Raw genomic sequence first — 20,949 nt, 5'->3', positions numbered from 1 at the left:
TCTTTAACTCCTGTCGGCAGCAGTATAACAGACCCGGCACCCGGCCTCAATAACAGGGCATGCGATCTGTGGCACCTGAGGGGTTAATTACCGCAGATCGCATGCCCTGTTATTGAGGCCGGGTGCCGGGTCTGTGATACCGCTGCCTATACTTATGTTTTACATTCATTGGTGGGGCAGTGGCGACAGCTCCTCCCCTCCTCCTCCCTGCTATCTGCCCATTGGTGGTAGTGGCGGCCGCGTCACAGTGGAGAGGGAGGGACTCCTTCCTTCTCCACTGACTGTGCTACGAGAACATAGGCTGCACAGGATCGCGGCGGTACAGTCGCAAATGGCGACAAGACTAAAAAGTCTTGTCGCCATCTGCAAACTTTAAGGCGCATTGGCGACCGTTTTGGTCGCCATCTGGAGCCCTGCAAGCAGATGGCACTCCTGGTTTCCTTAAAGGGGTTTTGTGAGATATTTTAAAGGATGACCTATCCTCTGGATAGGTCGTCAGCACCTGATGAGTAGAGGTCCGACAGATGGGACCCTTGCTGATTAGCTGTATGAGAAGGCACTGGTGCTGGCAGTAGCTCCGCGGCCTTCTCCCATCACAGTGCCGTTCATTGTATAGTGGCTGTGCTTGGTATCACAGCTCAGCCCCATTCATTGCTGTGGGGCCAAGCTGCGTCTATATGAAGGCTGAATGTGATGTTACATGACCTAGGCCTGTGATGGCTAACCTCCGGCACTCCAGCTGTGGTAAAACTATGACTCCCAAGATGCACACTTGCTTGGCTGTTCTCAGAACTCCTTAGAAATGAATGGAGCATGCTGGGAGTTGTAGTTTCACCACAGCTGGAGTGCCGGAGGTTAGCCATCACTGAGTCCTAGGCAAAGCTGCGGGAAGGCCATGGCCCTACTCAAACACCTAATCGGCCAGGGTTCCAAGTCTCAGACCCCCAGCTCTCAGATACTGATGACCTATCCAAAGGTCCAGTTAAAATATCTTGGAAAACCCCTTTATAGGAATTACCCAGTATTATATCAGAACTCATGGAGTGGCCGACCCGCAGTGGTGATCATACTTACCTGGTCCCCCTGCTGGGTTTGGTCTCTATTGCTACCAGGTCTGCTCTTTATCACCCTGGTGCGTTGATATCAACACCCTGTTGACCACGCTAACGTGATGCAAGGGGAGTAGGTCATCGCTGCAGCCAGCAATTTGCTGCAGCAGTCCTGTACTCCTCAGTAACGCACCAGAAAGATACGGACTGTGCGTTACTAGGCACTGCTGTATGTAGGAACGAGCTGGCTTGTATGTGGTATATGCCTCATTCGTCTATGTAGATGTTGTAAACATCTACACAAGTCATGGCTATTGTACTCGTGTATGTTTTTATAGAATTTCAAGGACAGATCCTTATGAAAGACAAGCCTTAAGCCTCTTCAGAATTACAAGGGGGTGTGTGTCAAAACAAAGAAAGCCATGGAGTCAATGAGGAGCACTGCTAGAACCGCTGACTCCTAAAGAGATGGGTCGTGGGGTATGTGAGTGACGCTGATACTCTGCTGCTGCACACAATGATGCATCTGTAATACACGTCAATGGAAAGTTTCCAGTAAGTTCCATGTAAAACATATTTAATTTTTTGCCATATTAACAATGAGCCCATTTATATTGAACCGGCAGGGCTGTGATCTTGATAGCTGAGCGCATGTATCACATCAACGACTTCCCTCACCTGCATATCTCTATCCCTCTTCCATGGACTAGTCCTTAAAGAGACTTATCGGCAGAATCAACCCTATTAATAACGCCTGGTAGAGTTGATCCTGTTGATTAAAATGATACCTGTCTTATGAAAATTGGTTGTGGCATTCTAGAGAATGCAGATGAGGGCTTCACTATACTGAGGGGCGGGGCCTAGCCTCAGCTTTCCAGTGCTGGCCACACCCCTCAGTGAACCTCAGCGTTCTAGTGCTGGCCACACCCCTCAGTGAACCTCAGCATTCCAGTGCTGGCCACACCCCTAGGTGCCCTGAAGCTCTCATCTGAATGAAGAATATAGTTCTTTTTTTCCCCACAACACAGCAACCGATTTTCACAAGAATGGTATCATTTTAATCAGCAGGATCAGCCCTACCATGTAGTATACCTGGTTTGACAGGGTTGATCTCGATAACAAGTTGTCCTTTGAGGGAAACTTGCTTTCCTAATGCAGCTGCTGGACGTCATACAGTAACTTGTAGTTCTCATACGGAGGGGCTGATGGCACCTACACATTTTCCATGCAGGGGTAATCTAGCGTTGAAATCAATGGGCGACCATGTAATACCTGAACATGCTGATGTTCATAGGTCCTAATAGATAGATAGTGATTGACGTTAGAGGGTTATTCTCATCTCATAAGGGTTATTCTCATCTAATATTCTCATCTCATAATCAATCTGAAATTGATTTAGTGCTGTATGCCCGTTACTGGTTGTCCCTGCACAGGAGCGCTCCTGGCCTCACCCGGTGGATCTGCAGCCGGACACATTCACAGTGGGTGGCCAAGCCGCCGCTGTGCTGTATCAGTGCAGGTTCCTGAGGTCGGATCCTAGCGATATGCCGTCACTTTTTGAAATTGGAATAACCCTTAAAGGGAATGTGTCAGCAAATCTAACTATATGTAACCCAGTCCAGGGCTATACATAGTGCTGCCTAACACAATGCAAAACATACCTGTCTTAGTATAATGCGTATTTCCGAAGTGCAGAAAATGAACTTTTATGATGATGTGTATGTGGAGGGCCTGACTTTCACCGAACACCTACATTTGGATGAAGCAAAAGTTCAACAGGTTGGATTTTAACCCCTTCTAGCCATATTGCTATCTCAGCAGAACACGAATACCACCACTTTTGTAGACATTTTCTATACTTGTCCGCAAAACGGACAAGTATGGGGCATGCTCTGTCTTTTTTGCGGGCCGGCAGAAAGGACATGTGGATGTGGACAGCACATGGTGTATGTTTTGCAGCCCCATTGAAATGAATGTGCATTGGATGCGGAAAAAATATATGGTCATGTGCATGATACCTTAAACATACTTTCCATGTCTAGCTAACCTCTGCTTTAGATAAGATGCAATGTGATCTCTGGTATTTCTGGATGGACGTGTACGGATACATTATGTAACATGGGGATAATAAAGCCTGTTGTACCGCTCCACTATTGCTGCAGCAACTGTTTCCCTTACAAAAAGCCTTTGTATCTTCTTTCCCGGTAGTCTTTGCTAGGCGGCCAGCCCGGACTTAATGTAGGAATTAGAAAACACAGATGGATGTCAGTAACCATTCCTCCGTTACCTAGGAAAATAATAATAATGTCACCGCACGGCCCAGTGTTGCTATACGTTACATAATTTTCCATCACAGATAGGAAGCTCTGCTCACTTGAGCTCCTGGTGCTCTCTGTACCTGATTTCTGTAAGTTCTCAAGACAATATATAACTTCTGAATTACTCTTGGTGCTCCCATGATCAATGCTGTTTTATTAAAGTCCTGGTGTCTAATGAAGGCAGCCCATACAACCCAGGTTCCCCATTTAGGACCCTCTTCTGTTAGCCGGAATGGAAAGCCACGAGCAGCTCCTGTTCTCGTAGACTCAACCTGACCTTCTATTACATGGATGACTATTTGTCATCTGAACATACTGTAGTTTACAGCGGCCTGATCAGCTGTTTGACAGGGAATCTGGAAGAAGAACAGAGGACCACTTTTTAAGAGGTTGTCCACTATGAAGAACAGAGTCCTACCTAGGAGTCCTACTTACGTCTTCCATCACTCAGGGCAAAGATTCCACTTGATGCCCTAGTTCCATATCTACATGCCTTGGCCCAAGCCAGAGTGGCCTGTTCAAGAACCCAACATCGGGATGTATGCCCCGCCGGGGCTAACTGCGTTTGGGGTACCTTATTCCATAAAAGGGGTCACTGATGACTTGCTGGTTGTAGGTATCCCACCATATGAGGACAGGAGGCGATTGCAGCCACAAAGCCGTTGTATAGAAAAATGAAAGGAGCTGTCTAGGCTTTAGATATTCATGACCTATCCTTAGGATGTATTAATGGGGGACATTTTTGGCACAATATATTTGTGCACAGTATGCCACCAATGAAGAGGCTTAAAGGAGTTTTCTGAGACTTTTGTAATTTATGACCTATCGTCTGGATAGGTCATCAATCAGTATCTGATCAGTGAGGGGGTCCGACAACTGAGACGTCTGCTGATCAGCTGTTTGAGGAGGCCCTGGTGCTCCTGTAAGTGCCGTCGCCTTCTCACAGCTTTCCCTACACCAAATGACATCATATTCATCAGTCATATGGCCCAGGTGCTGTGGAAGTCTATGGCGCTGAGTTGTAATACCAAGTACAGCCACTGTACAATACATGGCGCTGTGCTTGGTGAGCTGTGAGAAGGCCACGGCACTACTGCAAGCATTGGTGCCTTCTCAAACAGCATATCGACGGGGGTCCCGGATGTCAGACCCTAACCAATCAGATACTGATGACCTATCCTGAGAATAGGGCTTTCAGTATAAAAGTTTCAGAAAACACCTTTAATGAAGAGAGAAGCGTCTACCATGTAAAGTGAGTGTTAACAAATGTATCATACAGAAAATGCCACCGTGGTAAATCTCTCTGTTCACTGCTGTTGGACTTCTGAAAAAAGCTGAGCGAGTGCGCTCACCTATTTTCAGAAGTCTTATTGATTGGAGGGTGGCTCAGCACGTGCCTCCTTCTTTAGACACAATAGAAGCAGGCCCCAGAGGTGGGACTTACCTGACATATATGGATTATCCTATTGTTATGCCATAGTTACCCCAGATAGGAATATCCCTCAGTCCCCTGTGTGTCAAAAGTATTATGTAAAAGTTTTAGACATTTTTTGCACTTTGAACAGTTTAGGCGAAAATCCTAAATTGTGCCAAATTTATTAAAGATGTGCATCATTTTTTGGCAGGAATAAAATTGGTTTAAATGTGCATCTGCGTTGAGTTGGTGTAAAAAAGAGAACTTTGCCACGTGCACCTTTTTGCTAAATTTAGTAAATTTTTGCCGACAATGGAAATTCATGCATCATACAGACCTAGTTACTTGTATGCAGGTGCGATGATAGGACGCCTGTTGATTTTTTGGCCTATATTATATTGGTAACAACTATGATATTATAACTTTTTCATTATTTCGACCCCACATTTTCACCCTCAGTAGGCCATCCCTCTGTATACCTTATGCATACTGGTATAAGCACATAGCTGCTGTAATGCTGTTGAATATTTAAGGCTTAGGCTGGGACAACAGCAGTACAGATTGTGTATACTTTACTGCCCATATATATTTGTGGTTTCTTATTTGAACTAAAGGAGTTGTCCCACAAAAAATATTCTACAGTTTTCAAACCAGCACCTGGATCTGAATACTTTTGTAATTGCATGTAATTAAAAATTTAGCATAGCCACTGAGTTATTCAATAAAATGTATCTGTATAGCGCCACCTGCTGTTTGTCCTTTTTCTTATTTCTTTGTCCTGCTCACTGAGATGGCCGCACATGCTCAGTTTCATCCTTCAACTGCCTCCTGAGCTGTGATAGGGAGAGCATGGACACGCCCCTTAGCTGCAGCAGAAAGGACACGCCTCCTGAGCTGTGATAGGGGGAGCATGGACACGCCCCCCGAGCTGCAGCAGAAAATACACCCCCCTTGAGCTGTCAGCTTGATATGAATCTAGCAGAGCAATGGATGGGGAGATCTCTGGATCCATGTGAGGTACAGGGCTGGTTCTAGCTTTGTTAGAAAGAGACTGTCGTGTACTATATGATGGCTGATTTTCATTTTTTACATCATTCATGGGGTAATCCCTTTAAATGCTTACTTTTTTTTTCCTTACGTTTCTTTCAGATTAACCTGCCATGACTACAGCAAGATACCGGCCTACGTGGGATTTGGCTTTAGACCCACTGGTTTCCTGCAAACTTTGCCTTGGAGAGTATCCAGTGGAACAAATGACCACAATATCACAATGCCAATGCATTTTCTGTACACTGGTATGCATAGATTTCCTTGCATTATTTCTTTACATGAAGGGGAATGTCACTGCTCTCGTTCTAACAATAGCTTATGTAAATAGTCTGACATGGAGAACAACATCCAGACGTTCACCAGACATTCAAACGATGTGTGATGATCGATTTTGGGTCCCTCCTTTATTTTTACAACCAATTGAGGTCAAGGGTGCTATTCCCATGGCTGTTTTTTTTTTAACGGCCAGTGAATAGCGGCGTCATAAAATAGGACATGTCAGATTTTTAGCCTCTTTACAGCCAGACGGACCCTAATGAAATTGGTCCTTCAGACAGGTGCTGCAAGGGCAGAAACGTACCACTGCGTCCAGCTAGTGGCTGCAACGGCCATGTGTAAACCCTCCCCAATGTTGATTTTACCGCAGCAGGGAGATGCTGAGCTGGCTCTGGAGCGTTGGAGACCGAACCCGGTGGTTGAGACCAGGTAAGTATGATCACCACTGTAGGTGGCCACTTTGAGAGGTCTGTTGAGGCCTCTTTACACTTTCCAATATTCAGGCACATTATCGCTAGCAAGCATTTCTATGGATGCTCATTAGCTATAATCGGCACGTTGAAAGGGGCTTGCCAATTACCCGATGAACAAGCAAAACACTCATTGATCATGTAATATGTTGGTGCGGTCACCTAAATTATCTTTTGTGGGCAGCAGATCGTGCTGTCTAAACAGCCTCTGCTGCTGGCAAACAATGATTCTGAATGTATGAGTGATGGCATTAGTGATCATTGACTCAATTAAATCATCACACATTACACTGATAAGTGCAATCCCCTTCTGTGGCCGTGGTTATCTAGGCTTTTCAAGAGAACAATACAGATGTCATACTGTCATCCCAATTCTACACCCACTTTTATCACGAGGATCACCTTGTAGATAACATTTTTCCCTCATTGTATAGGAGTTTTATCTCTCGGTGCTGACAGCTAAAGAAGGACAATATTTGTATTTAAAGATGGAAGTGTCATGAGAAAATAACCATTTGTGTTAGGCCTCATGCACACGACCGTTGTTGTGGTCCACATCCGAGCCGCATTTTTTGCGGCTCTGGTGCGGACCCATTCACTTCAATGGGGCCGCAAAAGATGCTGACTGCACTCCATGCGCTGTCCGCATCCGTTGCTCCGTTCTGTGGCCCTGCAAAAAAAATATAGCATGTCCTATTCTTGTCCGTTTTGCGGACAAGAATAGGCATTTCTACAATGGGCTGCCCACTCCGTTCTGCAAAAAACGGAACGGTCGTGTGCATAAGGCCTTAAACATAGTTTTACCCTGGGTTCACACCTGAGCGTTTCTGAGACGCGCGTATTTGTCGCGCGTTTTTTGCAATAGTAAACGCGCGTTTGACGCGCGTTTGTGTGATTGACTGCAGTGTTGTCCAATGAGTCTATGGCCAAAACGCGCGACAAACGCCCAAAAAAAAGCTCAAGAACTTGTTTATGCGTCGGGCGTTTTACAGCGCTCAAGTGTGAACCAGGGCCATAGGGAAGCATTGGTTTTCACGTGTTGAGCGTTTTACAGCGCGTTTGAACGCGCTGTAAAACGCTCAGGTGTGAACTTAGGGTAAAAGAATTTTTGATGATGTTATTTTTAATTTTCTATGTCAATATCTATATTTAAACAAAAACCATAAATCTTGCAGTTCTCACCATGGCCACTAAGCCTATTAATGAACACCATTTTTTGGTGTGTATAGATCATTTTACTTTTATCATTACAGGCAAGCTTATCTACTCCGTCCTTGTACAGTGACCTCTGCACAGGTCACAGAGCATGCCTAGAAAACTCTCCCATAGAAGTCAATGAGGTCCCCTCCTGTCCATTGTGTCTATGGCCCATGTGGCTGCTGTATAACAGTTGTTTAAATGATCAGACAAGATGGCTGCCGCCATAGTCATGTTCAGATAATAGAATAAAAAAACTGTAATCAGAAAATAAAATAAAAATTAGAAAAAAATGATATGTTATGTTTCTGGTTTTAACTGGCAGAAAAAAATAGCAGTTTTCCTTAAAGGGAACCTGTCACCGGGATTTTGGGTATAGAGCTGAGGACATGGGTTGCTAGATGGCCGCTAGCACATCCGCAATACCCAGTCCCCATAGCTCTGTGTACTTTTATTGTGTAAAACACCCGATTTGATACATATGAAAATGAACCTGAGATGAGTCCTGTCCCTAACTCATCTCACATACAGGACTCATCTCAGGTTAATTTGCATACGTATCAAATCGGGTTTTTTACACAATAAAAGCACACAGAGCTATGGGGAATGGATATTGCGGATGTGCTAGCGGCCATCTAGCAACCCATGTCCTCAGCTCTATACACAAAATCCCGGTGACAGGTTCCCTTTAAAGTTTCTGTGGTATAGTGCTTGTGAAATGGAAAGGAAAAACAGCCAAAAATTCTAAAAAATAAATAAATAATTTTTTTTTATAAAAAAAAAAAATATCCCTGTCTGATGGAAGTGTCCCTTTAGTAGTTTGGATGGTAAGCATGCTTTATAGTTAGGGAAAAACTGACATCCACCCATGTTCTGCTCAAGAATGTCCCCAAAATGCCGGTGATACAACTTTAATGCAAATTTGGATTAACTCGATCTGTTTGGTTGTTCAGTTCAGAAGACAGTCCTGTAAAAAAAACAAGGCTGTTGGCAGCTATGTATATTATATTCCATTTTTAGGCCTAGTTCACATTATTACTAAAATAATACAAACAAGAAGTTTTACCAAAACTGGTGCAAAGGAAAAGTGGAATAGTTGCCCCTGGCAACCTATTTTCCAAATGGCCTTTAAAAAATGAGAGGAGGAATCTGATTGGGTGCCATTGCTTCTAGGGGACGGTATAAATAAATAAATAAATATTATACATTACACTACTTTAGTGGCAAGGGAGGATTCCTGCCCCGGCAAAAAGGTTATCCATCTGTGTGGGATGTGATGGATGGACCTTTGTCCTGTATTCACAGTTTACAGCATAGTTTATTGTTCTAGATATATATGTATATATATTTGTGTCTAGTTTTTTATTATTTTACAATGTGTTGTGCTTACATCTCATATTCATCTGTCATCTTCTGGTTTTCTACAGCATTTTCCACCATTTAGTTCTAGTTTCCTTGTTATTCCTGCCCTTTCATCTTTCATATTTGCATATTTTGAGCCTGGCTATACTAGTGTAAAGTATAATATCATAATTAGCCATAGTCAGTACACTGGAGACAAGCGTGTCTCTTCCTAATGACTGGCGCTGATCAGCAATTATGTGATGGCGAATCATAACTGAATGCTTAAACACCACATTTGGAAAATATTTTTACAACAATACAGATTAAAGGGGATGTCTCACTTCAGCAAATGGCATTTATTATGTAGAGGAAGTTAATATAAGGCACTTACTAATGTATTGTCATTGTCCATATTACCTTCTTTGCTGTCTGGATTAATTTTTCCATCACATTATACACTGCTTGTTTCCATGGTTGCGACCAATCTGAAATCCAGCAGTGGTGGTCGAGCTTCCACACTATAGGAAAAAGCCAAAAGATTAAAATGTCCAAATTTCCCCAAGATGAAAACCTTAGGGGGTCAACATTTTAAAAAGTAGTCACTTTGTGGGTGTTTTTAATGTTTTGGTACTGCACAATGTCTGTTCTGGCAGTATGGTGCCATGAAACCAGGAATAGAAAAATAGGCCTCCAAAATGCCACCCAGTCATGTGAATTCTTGTGGTGAGCCCAAACAAGATGTAAAAACTACATATAGGGTTTCATTGCAAATTGCAAAAGTATGTAAATGTGTAATAAGGCGTGTTTTTTCAAGGCCACATGGTGAACGTGAAAAATAGTTCAATGAATCAAAATTTTTTTGCATTTTTCTGCACAAAATGTCCAAATTCTCCCAAGATAAATACTTTAGGGGGTCTACATAAAAAAAAAAAAAGTTACTATGAAGGTGTTTCTAATCTTTTGGCTCTGTACATCTGTTTTGGCTGTATAGTGGCATAAAACCAGAAATAGAAAATAGACCTTCAAAATCTATAATGCGCTCCACTTTTTTCAGTTCTTGCGGTGGGGCCAGCCTTTAAGTAAATTGCACAAAATAGCAATTCCTTAAATATTCCTTAAATACTATATATACAGTCAGGTCCATAAATATTGGGACATCAACACAATTCTAACATTTTTGGCTCTATACACCGCCACACTAAATTTGAAATGAAACAAACAAGATGTGCTTTAACTGCAGACTATCGGCTTTAACTTGAGGTTATATACATCCAAATCAGGTGAACGGTGTAGGAATTACAACAGTTTGCATATGTGCCTCCCACTTGTTAAGGGACCAAAAGTAATGAGACAGAATAATAATCATAAATCAAACTTTCACTTTTTAATACTTGGTTGCAAATCCTTTGCAGTCAATTACAGCCTGAAGTCTGGAACGCATAGACATCACCAGATGCTGGGTTTCATCCCTGGTGATGCTCTGCCAGGCCTTTACTGCAACTGTCTTCAGTTCCTGCTTGTTCTTGGGGAATTTTCCCTTCAGTTTTGTCTTCAGCAAGTTAAATGCATGCTCAATCGGATTCAGGTCAGGTGATTGACTTGGCCATTGCATAACATTCCACTTCTTTCCCTTAAAAAACTCTTTGGTTGCTTTTGCAGTATGCTTTGGGTCATTGTCCATCTGCACTGTGAAGCGCCGTCCAACGAGTTCTGAAGCATTTGGCTGAATATGAGCAGATAATATTGCCCGAAACACTTCAGAATTCATCCTGCTGCTTTTGTCAGCAGTCACATCATCAATAAATACAAGAGAACCAGTTCTATTGGCAGCCATACATGCCCACGCCATGACACTACCACCACCATGCTTCACTGATGAGGTGGTATGCTTAGGATCATGAGAAGTTCCTTTCCTTCTCCATACTACTCTCTTCCCATCACTCTGGTACAAGTTGATCTTGGTCTCATCTGTCCATAGGATGTTGTTCCAGAACTGTGAAGGCTTTTTTAGATGTTGTTTGGCAAACTCTAATCTGGCCTTCCTGTTTTTGAGGCTCACCAATGGTTTACATCTTGTGGTGAACCCTCTGTATTCACTCTGATGAAGTCTTCTCTTGATTGTTGACTTTGACACACATACACCTACCTCCTGGAGAGTGTTCTTGATCTAGCCAACTGTTGTGAAGGGTGTTTTCTTCACCAGGGAAAGAATTCTTCGGTCATCCACCACATTTGTTTTCCGTGGTCTTTCGGGTCTTTTGGTGTTGCTGAGCTCACCGGTGCGTTCCTTCTTTTTAAGAATGTTCCAAACATTCTCATCTTGAGAGTTGACAGCAACAGATTCCAAATACAAATAGCACACTTGAAATTAACTCTGGACCTTTTATCTGCTCATTGTAATTGGGATAATGAGGGAATAACACACACCTGGCCATGGAACAGCTGAAAAGCCAATCGTCCCATTACTTTTGGTCCCTTAACAAGTGGGAGGCACATATGCAAACTGTTGTAAATCCTACACCGTTCACCTGATTTGGATGTAAATACCCTCAAATTAAAGTTGACATGCTGCAGTTAAAGCACATCTTGTTCGTTTCATTTCAAATCCATTGTGGTGGTGTATAGAACCAAAAATGGCAGAATTGTGTCGATGTCTTAATATTTATGGACTTGACTGTGTGTATATATATATATATATATATATATATATATATACAGTACAGACCAAAAGTTTGGACACACCTTCTTATTCAAAGAGTTTTCTTTATTTTCATGACTATGAAAATTGTAGATGACACTGAAGTATTTTTAATGCCAGATCCGGCACTAATACAAATGTTTTTTTGGGCCGGATATAAAACCGCAGCATGCTGAGGTCTTATCTCCGTCCTGAACCGTCATAAAGACTGAACTGAAGACATCCTGAACGGATTGCTCTCCATTCAGAATGCATGGGGATAAAACTGATCAGTTCTTTTCCAGTATAGAGCCCCTATGAAGGAACTCAATGCCAGAAAAGAAAAACGCTAGTGTGAAAGTACCCTTACCAGGCCAATTTTTCAATTTTACAAATGGTCGTATCTAAATGCAAATAACTATTTAATTTCTGAGCCAACCTACATGTATTTGAAATTCTTTTCCCAGGACACATTAGACTTTTATTTTGTGCCATTTGATGAGATATATAATGCTTATATATATATATATATATATATATATATATATATATTTATATAAGCATTATATATATCATCTAATGGCACAAAATAAAAGTCTAATGTGTCCTGGAAAAATAATTTCAAATACATGTAGGTTGGCTCAGAAATTAAATAGTTATTTGCATTTAGATACGACCATTTGTAAAATTGAAAAATTGGATGGTTCAGGACGGAGATAAGACCTCAGCATGTTGCGGTTTTATATCCGGCCCAAAAAAACATTTGTATTAGTGCCGGATCTGGCATTAAAAATACCGGATCCGTCCTTCCGGTCTTTAAATATGTGAGAAAAAAAATATAGAAACTGATTCGTTTGTCCGTATGACAAACGGACAGACGGATCCGTTCTTGCAATGCATTTGCGAGACGGATCCGGATCAGTCTACAAATGCTGTCCATTTGCATCCAGATTGCCGGATTCAGCAGGCAATTCGACGACTGAACTGCTTGCCGGATCACTCTACCGCAAGTGTGAAAGTACCCTAAGGCCTCATGCACACGACCGTTGTGTGCATCCGTGGCCGTTGTGCCGTTTTCCGTTTTTTTTTCGCGGACCCATTGACTTTCAATGGGTCCGTGGAAAAATCGGAAAATGCACCGTTTTGCAGCCGAGGCCGTGATCCGTGTATCCTGTCCGTCAAAAAAATATGACCTGTCCTATTTTTTTGACGGACAACGGTTCACGGACCCATTCAAGTCAATGGGTCCGTGAAAGAACACGGATGCACACAAGATTGGCATCCGTATCCGTGATCCGTGGCCGTAGGTTGCTTTCATACAGACGGATCCGAAGATCCGTCTGCATAAAAGCTTTTTCTGATCTAAGTTTTCACTTCGTGAAAACTCATTTCCGACAGTATATTCTAACACAGAAGCGTTCCCATGGTAATGGGGACGCTTCTAGTTAGAATACACTGCAAACTTTGTACAAGACTGCCCCCTGCTGCCTGGCACCACCCGATCTCTTACAGGGGGATATGATAGCACAATTAACCCCTTCAGGTGCTGCACCTAAAGGGGTTAATTGTACTATCATATTCCCCTGTAAGAGATCAGGGCTGCCAGGGGGCAGACCCCCCCCCTCCCCAGTTTGAATATCGTTGGTGGCACAGTGTGCGCCCACCATCGCACCCCCCCCTCCCTCCCTCTATTGTAATAAATCGTTGGTGGCACAGTGTGCGCCCACCATCGGCCCCCCCTCTCTCTATAGTAGTAACAACCATTGGTGGCAGTGTGCGGCCTCCCATTCCCCCCCCCCCCATGACTTGGAAGCGCCATCGCAGATTCCAATGATGGCCACCATGCTAGAACCTGACAGACCCCATTATAAGTTAGCAGGGTTCGCCTGTGTCATATGGCGGGTCTGGCACTCTGGCATCGTCAGCCCTCTGTTCTTATCATGGCAATAACGTTATAACCACTGGGGCACATTTATCAAGCTCCCCCCCCCCCCCCCCATCATTGGTGGCAGCGGAGTTCCGATCGGAGTCCCAGTTTAATCGCTGGGGCTCCGATCGGTAACCATGGCAACCAGGAAGCTACTGCAGCCCTGGTTGCCATGGTTACTTAGCAATAGTACAACAGTAGAAGATTCATACTTACCTGCTTGCTGCTGCGATGTCTGTGACCGGCCGGGAGCTCCTCCTACTGGTAAGTGACAGTCCTTTAGCAATGCGCCGCACAGACCTTTCACTTACCAGTAGGTGGAGCTCCCGGCCGGTCACAGACATCGCAGCAGCAAGCAGGTAAGTATGAATCTTCTACTGTTGTACTATTGCTAAGTAACCATGGCAACCAGGGCTGCAGTAGCTTCCTGGTTGCCATGGTTACCGATCGGAGCCCCAGCGATTAAACTGGGACTCCGATCGGAACTCCGCTGCCACCAATGATGGGGGGGGGGGGAGCTTGATAAATGTGCCCCAGTGGTTATAACGTTATTGCCATGATAAGAACAGAGGGCTGACGATGCCAGAGTGCCAGACCCGCCATATGACACAGGCGAACCCTGCTAACTTATAATGGGGTCTGTCAGGTTCTAGCATGGTGGCCATCATTGGAATCTGCGATGGCGCTTCCAAGTCATGGGGGGGGGGGGGGGGAATGGGAGGCCGCACACTGCCACCAATGGTTGTTACTACTATAGAGAGAGGGGGGGGGGCGATGGTGGGTGCACACTGTGCCACCAACGATTTATTACAATAGAGGGAGGAAGGGGGGGGGTCCGATGGTGGGCGCACACTGTGCCACCAACGATATTCAAACTGGGGAGGGGGGGGTCTGCCCCCTGCTGCCTGGCAGCCCTGATCTCTTACAGGGGGATATGGTAGTACAATTAACCCCTTCAGGTGCGGCACCTGAGGAGTTAATTGTGCTGATCACGGCCCCCTGTAAGAGATCGGGTGCTGCCAGGCAGCAGGGGGCAGTCATGTACACAGTTTGTAGTATATTCTAACTAGAAGCGTCCCCATCACCATGGGAACGCCTCTGTGTTAGAATATACTGTCGGAAATGAGTTTCACGATGTAGCTCATATCCGACAGTATATTCTAACATAGAGGCGTTCCCATGGTGATGGGGACGCTTCAAGTTATGTTCGGGTGTCCGCCTGGCCGTGCGGAGGCAAGCGGATCCGTCCAGACTTATAATGTAAGTCAATGGGGACGGATCCGTTTGAAGATGACACACTGTGGCTCAATTTTCAAACGGATCCGTCCCCCATTGACTTTCAATGTAAAGTCTGGACGGATCCGTCTGAGGCTATTTTCACACAGAAATGTTTTAACAATATAATGCAGACGGATCCGCTCTGAACGGAGCCACCGTCTGCATTATGAACACAAGTGTGAAAGTAAAGGGACTCCTGACTTTACATTGAAAGTCAATGGGGACGGATCCGTTTGCAATTGCTCCATATTGTGTCAACGTCAAACGGATCCGTCCCCATTGACTTGCATTGTAATTCAGGACGGATCCGTTTGGCTCCGCACGGCCAGGCGGACGCCAAAACGACTTTTTTTTCATGTCCGTGGATCCTCCAAAAATCAAGGAAGACCCACGGACGAAAAAACGGTCACGGATCACGGACCCCGTTTTTGCGGACCGTGAAAAAAAACTGTCGTGTGCATGAGGCCTAAGGAAGGGGGTAAACACTCCTATGTCAGTTTTGAAGTAGAGTTGGAAGAGCCCCGTACACATAAATTAGAACAGCAGGTTCGGCCAACATTATTCTAATGTGTATGGCCAGTTTTAGGGACATGACAGACATCAGAAAAAAATCTCACCAAATTTATCTTGACCTGCCAATGGTATGAAGATAAATCTGATTAGGCAGGTAACAGACGTGCGGCGCAGAGGGGAGAAAAGGTGAGTACCCTACCACTAGGGAGGGGAAGGAGTGGTGACCCCCTAACTCACCTAGCACTGGCACCTGGCTGTCCTGACGTCCATAGACAGACTGCTAATCCGTACGCCGATCACATGCCTCATCCCTGGCTTACCCTGAAATAAGCCCTAGGTAGTGAATAGGATGGTGGGAGCACTAGTCCTCACCACTGACACCTAGGGTAACAACAGGTAAAGGACAAAAAAACAAACACCACAAACAATCCCAAAAGACAACAAACAGGAGAGAACCGGAAAACCGACATCACCAGTTCCAACAGCTCCACAACAACTCCAACTCGACCAGAGGTCAGAATAGAAGATCTGGAAAGAAGGTCTATATCTCGCAACAAAGGAAGCAGAAAGGGAGAATATATAGTAGCTGGGAGTGGCTGACAGAGAACAGCTGAAAGGAAAAGCTACAGATTCCTAAATGGGACAAAAAGGTTCGCAAACCTAAGCAGGAAAACATGGACCAGAATCCATTCCCACCACTAGGTCACGGAGCGGTCTCTTGAGTACTCAGTGAGTAGCCACCCGCTGCGACCTTCTGACCTCAGGCAGAACAGGGTCCGCGATAGGTCGTGACACCCTCATGACAGACCCCTTGTAGATTGTACTTGTGGTAACATCACAAGACCATTGTGTCCATATCTACAGCGAAATGAGTCTCTGGCCAACTTCTCTAGGATATCCAAGGTTCCCCAGCTCCTGTGTGTCTTGGACATGTCTAAAACTGCTCAAAGTGGAAAACCCCTAAAACGATATCAGACATTATGTGTGTGCACCTGGAGGGGATCTGTAGGAGGAAGTATGCACAGTGTACAAAACTAGGATGTTGGAGAAGACTTGATCTCTGTGAGCTTTCTAAAACACATAATGTGAGGAAACCAACATGTCCGTGGTATAATAGTGGTAATATGACTAATCACCGCTGGGCCTGTTGACAAGGAGGCAGTGTACTGAGCTGTGGGATATAACATCACATTGTTGTCATGAAAACTAGCGACGAGACCTTCTGAAAACACATTTCACCGCAATGAGCTCTGGAAACAAAAGAAGGATAAGTGTGTTGAGGATAGCATTGTGATATATAGCTCAGATTGCATTGACAGATGTATTTCTTAAGAGTCAAGTGTGGAGTAGCCTTTGCCCCCAAATCTCCAGTTTTCCTTCCTTCTTTTAAATGCTTTATTGCTATATGAAGTCATGTCTTGGAGAGATAGATGACTGAATGATTACGGCTTCTTATAGACTGATTCCTTTTGTAGCCGTTCTGTTGACTTGTGGGAATCTGCAAGAGTATTTTTTTCACAGTCTTCCATGAAATAGTCTATTCCTCCCACAACGCAAGCTGTCAAGAAACAGCAGTAATATTGCTATGGGGGGGTGCAGACTTGTGAGCTGTACCTGGACCTAGGTGCCTGAAGGTGCCGAAGATATGTTATAATTTCTTACGCTACTTTCACACTTGCGGCAGAGAATTCCGGCAGGCAGTTCCGGCAATCCGGATGCAAGCGGATGGCATTTGTCTGATAGATCTGGATGCGGATCGATCTGACAAATGCATTGAAATACCGGATCCGTCTCTCCAGTGTCAGCCGGAAAAACTGATCCGTTATTTAAAAAAATGTTTTCACAGATTTAAAGGTCTGCTCATGCGCGGATCAGAAGAACGGATCCGTCAATGCGGCAATTTTTTAATGTGGCACTAATACATTTCAATGGAAATTAATGCCGAATCCGGCATTCCGGCAAGTGTTCAGGATTTTTGTCCGGAGAGAGAAATGTAGCATTCTGCGGTATTTTCTCCGCCCAAAAAACGTAAGCAGGACTGAACTGATGCATCCTGAACGGAATGTTCTCCATTCAGAATGCATTAGGATAAAACCGATAAGTTTTTTTCCGGTATTGATCCCGTGTGACGGGAGTCAATACCGGAAAAGAAAAACGCTAGTGTGAAAGTACCCTTAGTTATTTACAGATCTCTGCTGTCTGTCAGTAAAGGGGAATATTTTTCAAAAATCCATAGGTGATAAGTCTGCTCATCAAACGAAGGTTGCATGGCTTATAAAATATACAACCGCTCTCCATGTGCCCCATTAGAAGGTAGTACAGGGCAGTTGAACCTACCAGTTTCATTGATGGCTCAGGTTAGACACCTGGGGTTATCCTACCTTTGAAAAATAATAACTGCAGAAAATATCATTAAAAAAACACTTCTCGCCTGTCAAATGTAACGCCGATCCAGCGCATGTGCTACAGCATTCCAAGAGTTTGGAACTTAACCGCAGTGGTCACATGCTGTACTGCAAGCATCACCACATAGACCGGGGTGGGGGAGGGCCCCTGCATTATCTGCACTGGATCATTTTGCTACATTTCAGTACAACAAATCAGAGATGTTTTTGCCATGAGCATACCCTTGAAGTTTTATTTTCTCTACAGAATTGCAGAGAAAAATTGACTTATAAAGCTTCCCGTCCCGATTCTTTGATCTGCACATGGGAAGGGGTGATCCAAAACAGCTTTCTCTTAAAATGCGCCATGCAATACCCCACCAGCCATCACATTGCACGGCATCATTAGAATTGCAGTCTTTTGGTGTAGCTGAGAGGCCTTCGGGCTCCCTCAGGCTCCAGGGCCCAGGTGCAGCTGCAGCCATTCAGTGGTGATAACGTGAGACATGATAAGATGGAGCATTGTTATATGACTGGCAAGGTGGCACCTAGATCGCAACGTTCTTCAGTCTTTTCAGACATTCTGATGGCATCAAAAGATTCCTTAGCAAACAGGAACTGGCAGCGTCACATAATCAATGGGCATCAACGGCCAGATGTCAGCTCGCTTACTGTGCCAATTATAGCCTAAAATAATCTCTTTTTGTATAGGAGCCAGTGGTTTTTCCTTTTTCTCTCTCTTGCAGGAAATCCCTGATGTTTTATTCTTTTCGGAGAAAGACAGCTGCACACATTTCTAATAGAGCTACTTCATAGTGAAGCCACCCTTAAAGGGATTGTCTTATGCTCCTATAGTGCATATGGAGAGGGGGGTCTGAGAGAGCGTCTCCCATCTGGAGGACTCGAGTTGTCCTTGTGCTGTATGCTTCCCATGTTATAATGCAGTTCCCCTGCAGTGACCACTGTCAGACCCCAGCTTCCTCAGGCAAAATCAGTTGCACATTTCTCCGGGGATTACTATGGTCCCAAGTGTGGATTGCAGAAGGATCCACATAGATGTACATATGTTTCAGAAGGAAAATACATTATTAAGGGTTTAGAAGCCCAAATTAAATTGGAGCGCTGGTTTTGGATCCACAGTTTTTTACATTAGGGGGTTGTACTCTGAACAGTTCCTCCTAGATAGAGGACTTAAAGAACCACCAGGATGTTCTCCTTACCCCTGAAGTTCTGCTTTTCATTACAGGTCCTTTCCATAAATACACCACTGGGCTATCCTTGCTTTTTTGCTGACCTGACACTCCTTGTGTTGAGACATTGGCAGCATATTGCTAGGATATGCCACCAATGTCAGATAGGTGCAGTTCCCACCTCTGGGACCTGCTCCTATCTCCAGAACAAGCCCTCAGAAGTGAAGGAGAACACAGAGGTGGGACCTGCACCTATCAGACATTGTTGGTATATACTAGCAATATGCCACCAGTGTCTCAGACGACGACTACCCTATCTTTTTGTCTTATAGGCCTTAGATAATGAGGGAGGCAGCTGTTGACTCACTACTCTAAGGCCTGCTCTGGACAGCGAACTCTTGTCTCACAATAGCGGACTCCCATGTGCCAATATGCTAGGTGAAATTTCAGTTTTTTTCTATCCTTTATATTTCATACCACTTTCCTTCCCATGTTAGTATTAGAATATGTACACAAAGTAACCATGGCACTCAAATTCTCATCCAATAATATAACTTATTTTTTTAGTATTTCCAGTAAACACACATGGAGGCCGACACTAGTGTTTTGGTCCATCTTGACCCGAACATTTGGTCATGTCCCGAATAAACATATGAAAATAGTAAAATAAGTGTTGAAAAAATATATTGATGGGTGGGAATATGCAGTGAATATACAGTATATTTGTATATTTCCAGCATCATTATATTTTAAAATATAATTTGTATGTAAAAGAATATTATTATTTTATACCTCTATGGATTCTGTGACTGAAAAAATGTCCCTGCTTATTCAGCCGGATCACTCCGGAGAGAACCAGACTCCGCAGAAGGCACGGACTGCATATTAAGAAGTAATCTGTACCTCCCCGACAACCCTCGACACCATGTCAACACTTCTTGCTGGCAAAGATCTGTTTTGCTGTTTGGCATGCTAGGCGGGCTGATAACCAGGGTAAACAGGCCGATTCCCAGGGATAATTGTCCGAAGCACAAAGCTTTTTTATTCTCTGTGTGCATTTGTGGGGGAGGGGGTGTTGTTGCTGGCCTGGTGTTTAAATGTCTTTCAGGGTTTGCAAACCCCAACTGATCAGACACTGTGAATAGGGGTGGGCGATATGGGGATATACAAGCCAGTGACTACACATGCTTGCATCCTCACCTCTTCTTGGCTATAGCAGATCTCCATGCACACCTCAGGGAATCCACATTTCTCTGATAGTGGAGAGCAGTGTATATATTACCCATACCCTGGTGAGTGCTCGGGGCATCACTGGAAAAAAATTTGTGGAAAAAAAGGGACCAAGTGACCTCCAAATATTGTATCAGTATGAGATTGCCCTGCACTAATTTCTAAATGTTACCTGTGGTGTCTTGGGGTCGTAGGTTCAAAGGCCATCGCTATACACCCCTAAAACATACCTATAGGTTCAATGTCTTCCTATGAAATTAGCCCTAGTGTGTCAGATAGGGAAATTTGTGAACAGGGGCTGACAATGAATGACAATCTGTCTACGGCGCTGCTATATAAGCAATGGCATATAAATTTGAACTATTTCCTAGGAAGCCACTTAACCCATTTGTATATTTTTGGAGCGTGAGATAAAACTGGGAAATCCAACAAAATCCTTGTGAGGATAAGGAGAACATATAAGCTGCACTGTGGTCGGACGCAAACCAAGGCATCCATTGCTTTAAAGGGCATCTGTCAGCAGATTTGTACCTATGACACCGCCTGACCTGTTACATGTGCGCTTGGCAGCTGAAGGCATCTGTGTTGGTCCCATGTTCATATGTGCCGCATTGCTGGGAAAAATGATGTTT

The 20,949-nt window shown here is 44.1% G+C and overlaps 1 protein-coding gene across 4 annotated transcripts in view; it reads left to right on the top strand.

Annotated features, from left to right (window-relative positions):
* RNF144A (ring finger protein 144A) overlaps positions 1-20,949 on the top strand; it is a 61,839-nt gene that overhangs the window by 16,658 nt on the left and 24,232 nt on the right. The window contains exons 1-2 of one of the 4 annotated variants that reach the window (XM_044290050.1): positions 1,512-1,604; positions 5,931-6,076. The exons of 1 other annotated variant lie outside the window; for it this stretch is intronic. In XM_044290050.1, the coding sequence (XP_044145985.1) occupies positions 5,942-6,076 (135 nt within the window). In that variant the 5' untranslated portion in view covers positions 1,512-1,604; positions 5,931-5,941. Of the gene's footprint in view, positions 1-1,511; positions 1,605-5,929; positions 6,077-20,949 lie in introns of those variants that run through there. 2 more of the 4 variants (XM_044290047.1, XM_044290048.1) reach the window with 2 other exon arrangements.

Source organism: Bufo gargarizans, chromosome 4, assembly GCF_014858855.1.
Source record: "Bufo gargarizans isolate SCDJY-AF-19 chromosome 4, ASM1485885v1, whole genome shotgun sequence".
NCBI classification, from domain to species: Eukaryota; Metazoa; Chordata; class Amphibia; order Anura; family Bufonidae; genus Bufo; species Bufo gargarizans.
The sequence above is the reverse complement of the archived record's forward strand: the minus strand, read 5'-3'. Positions and strand labels throughout refer to the sequence as shown.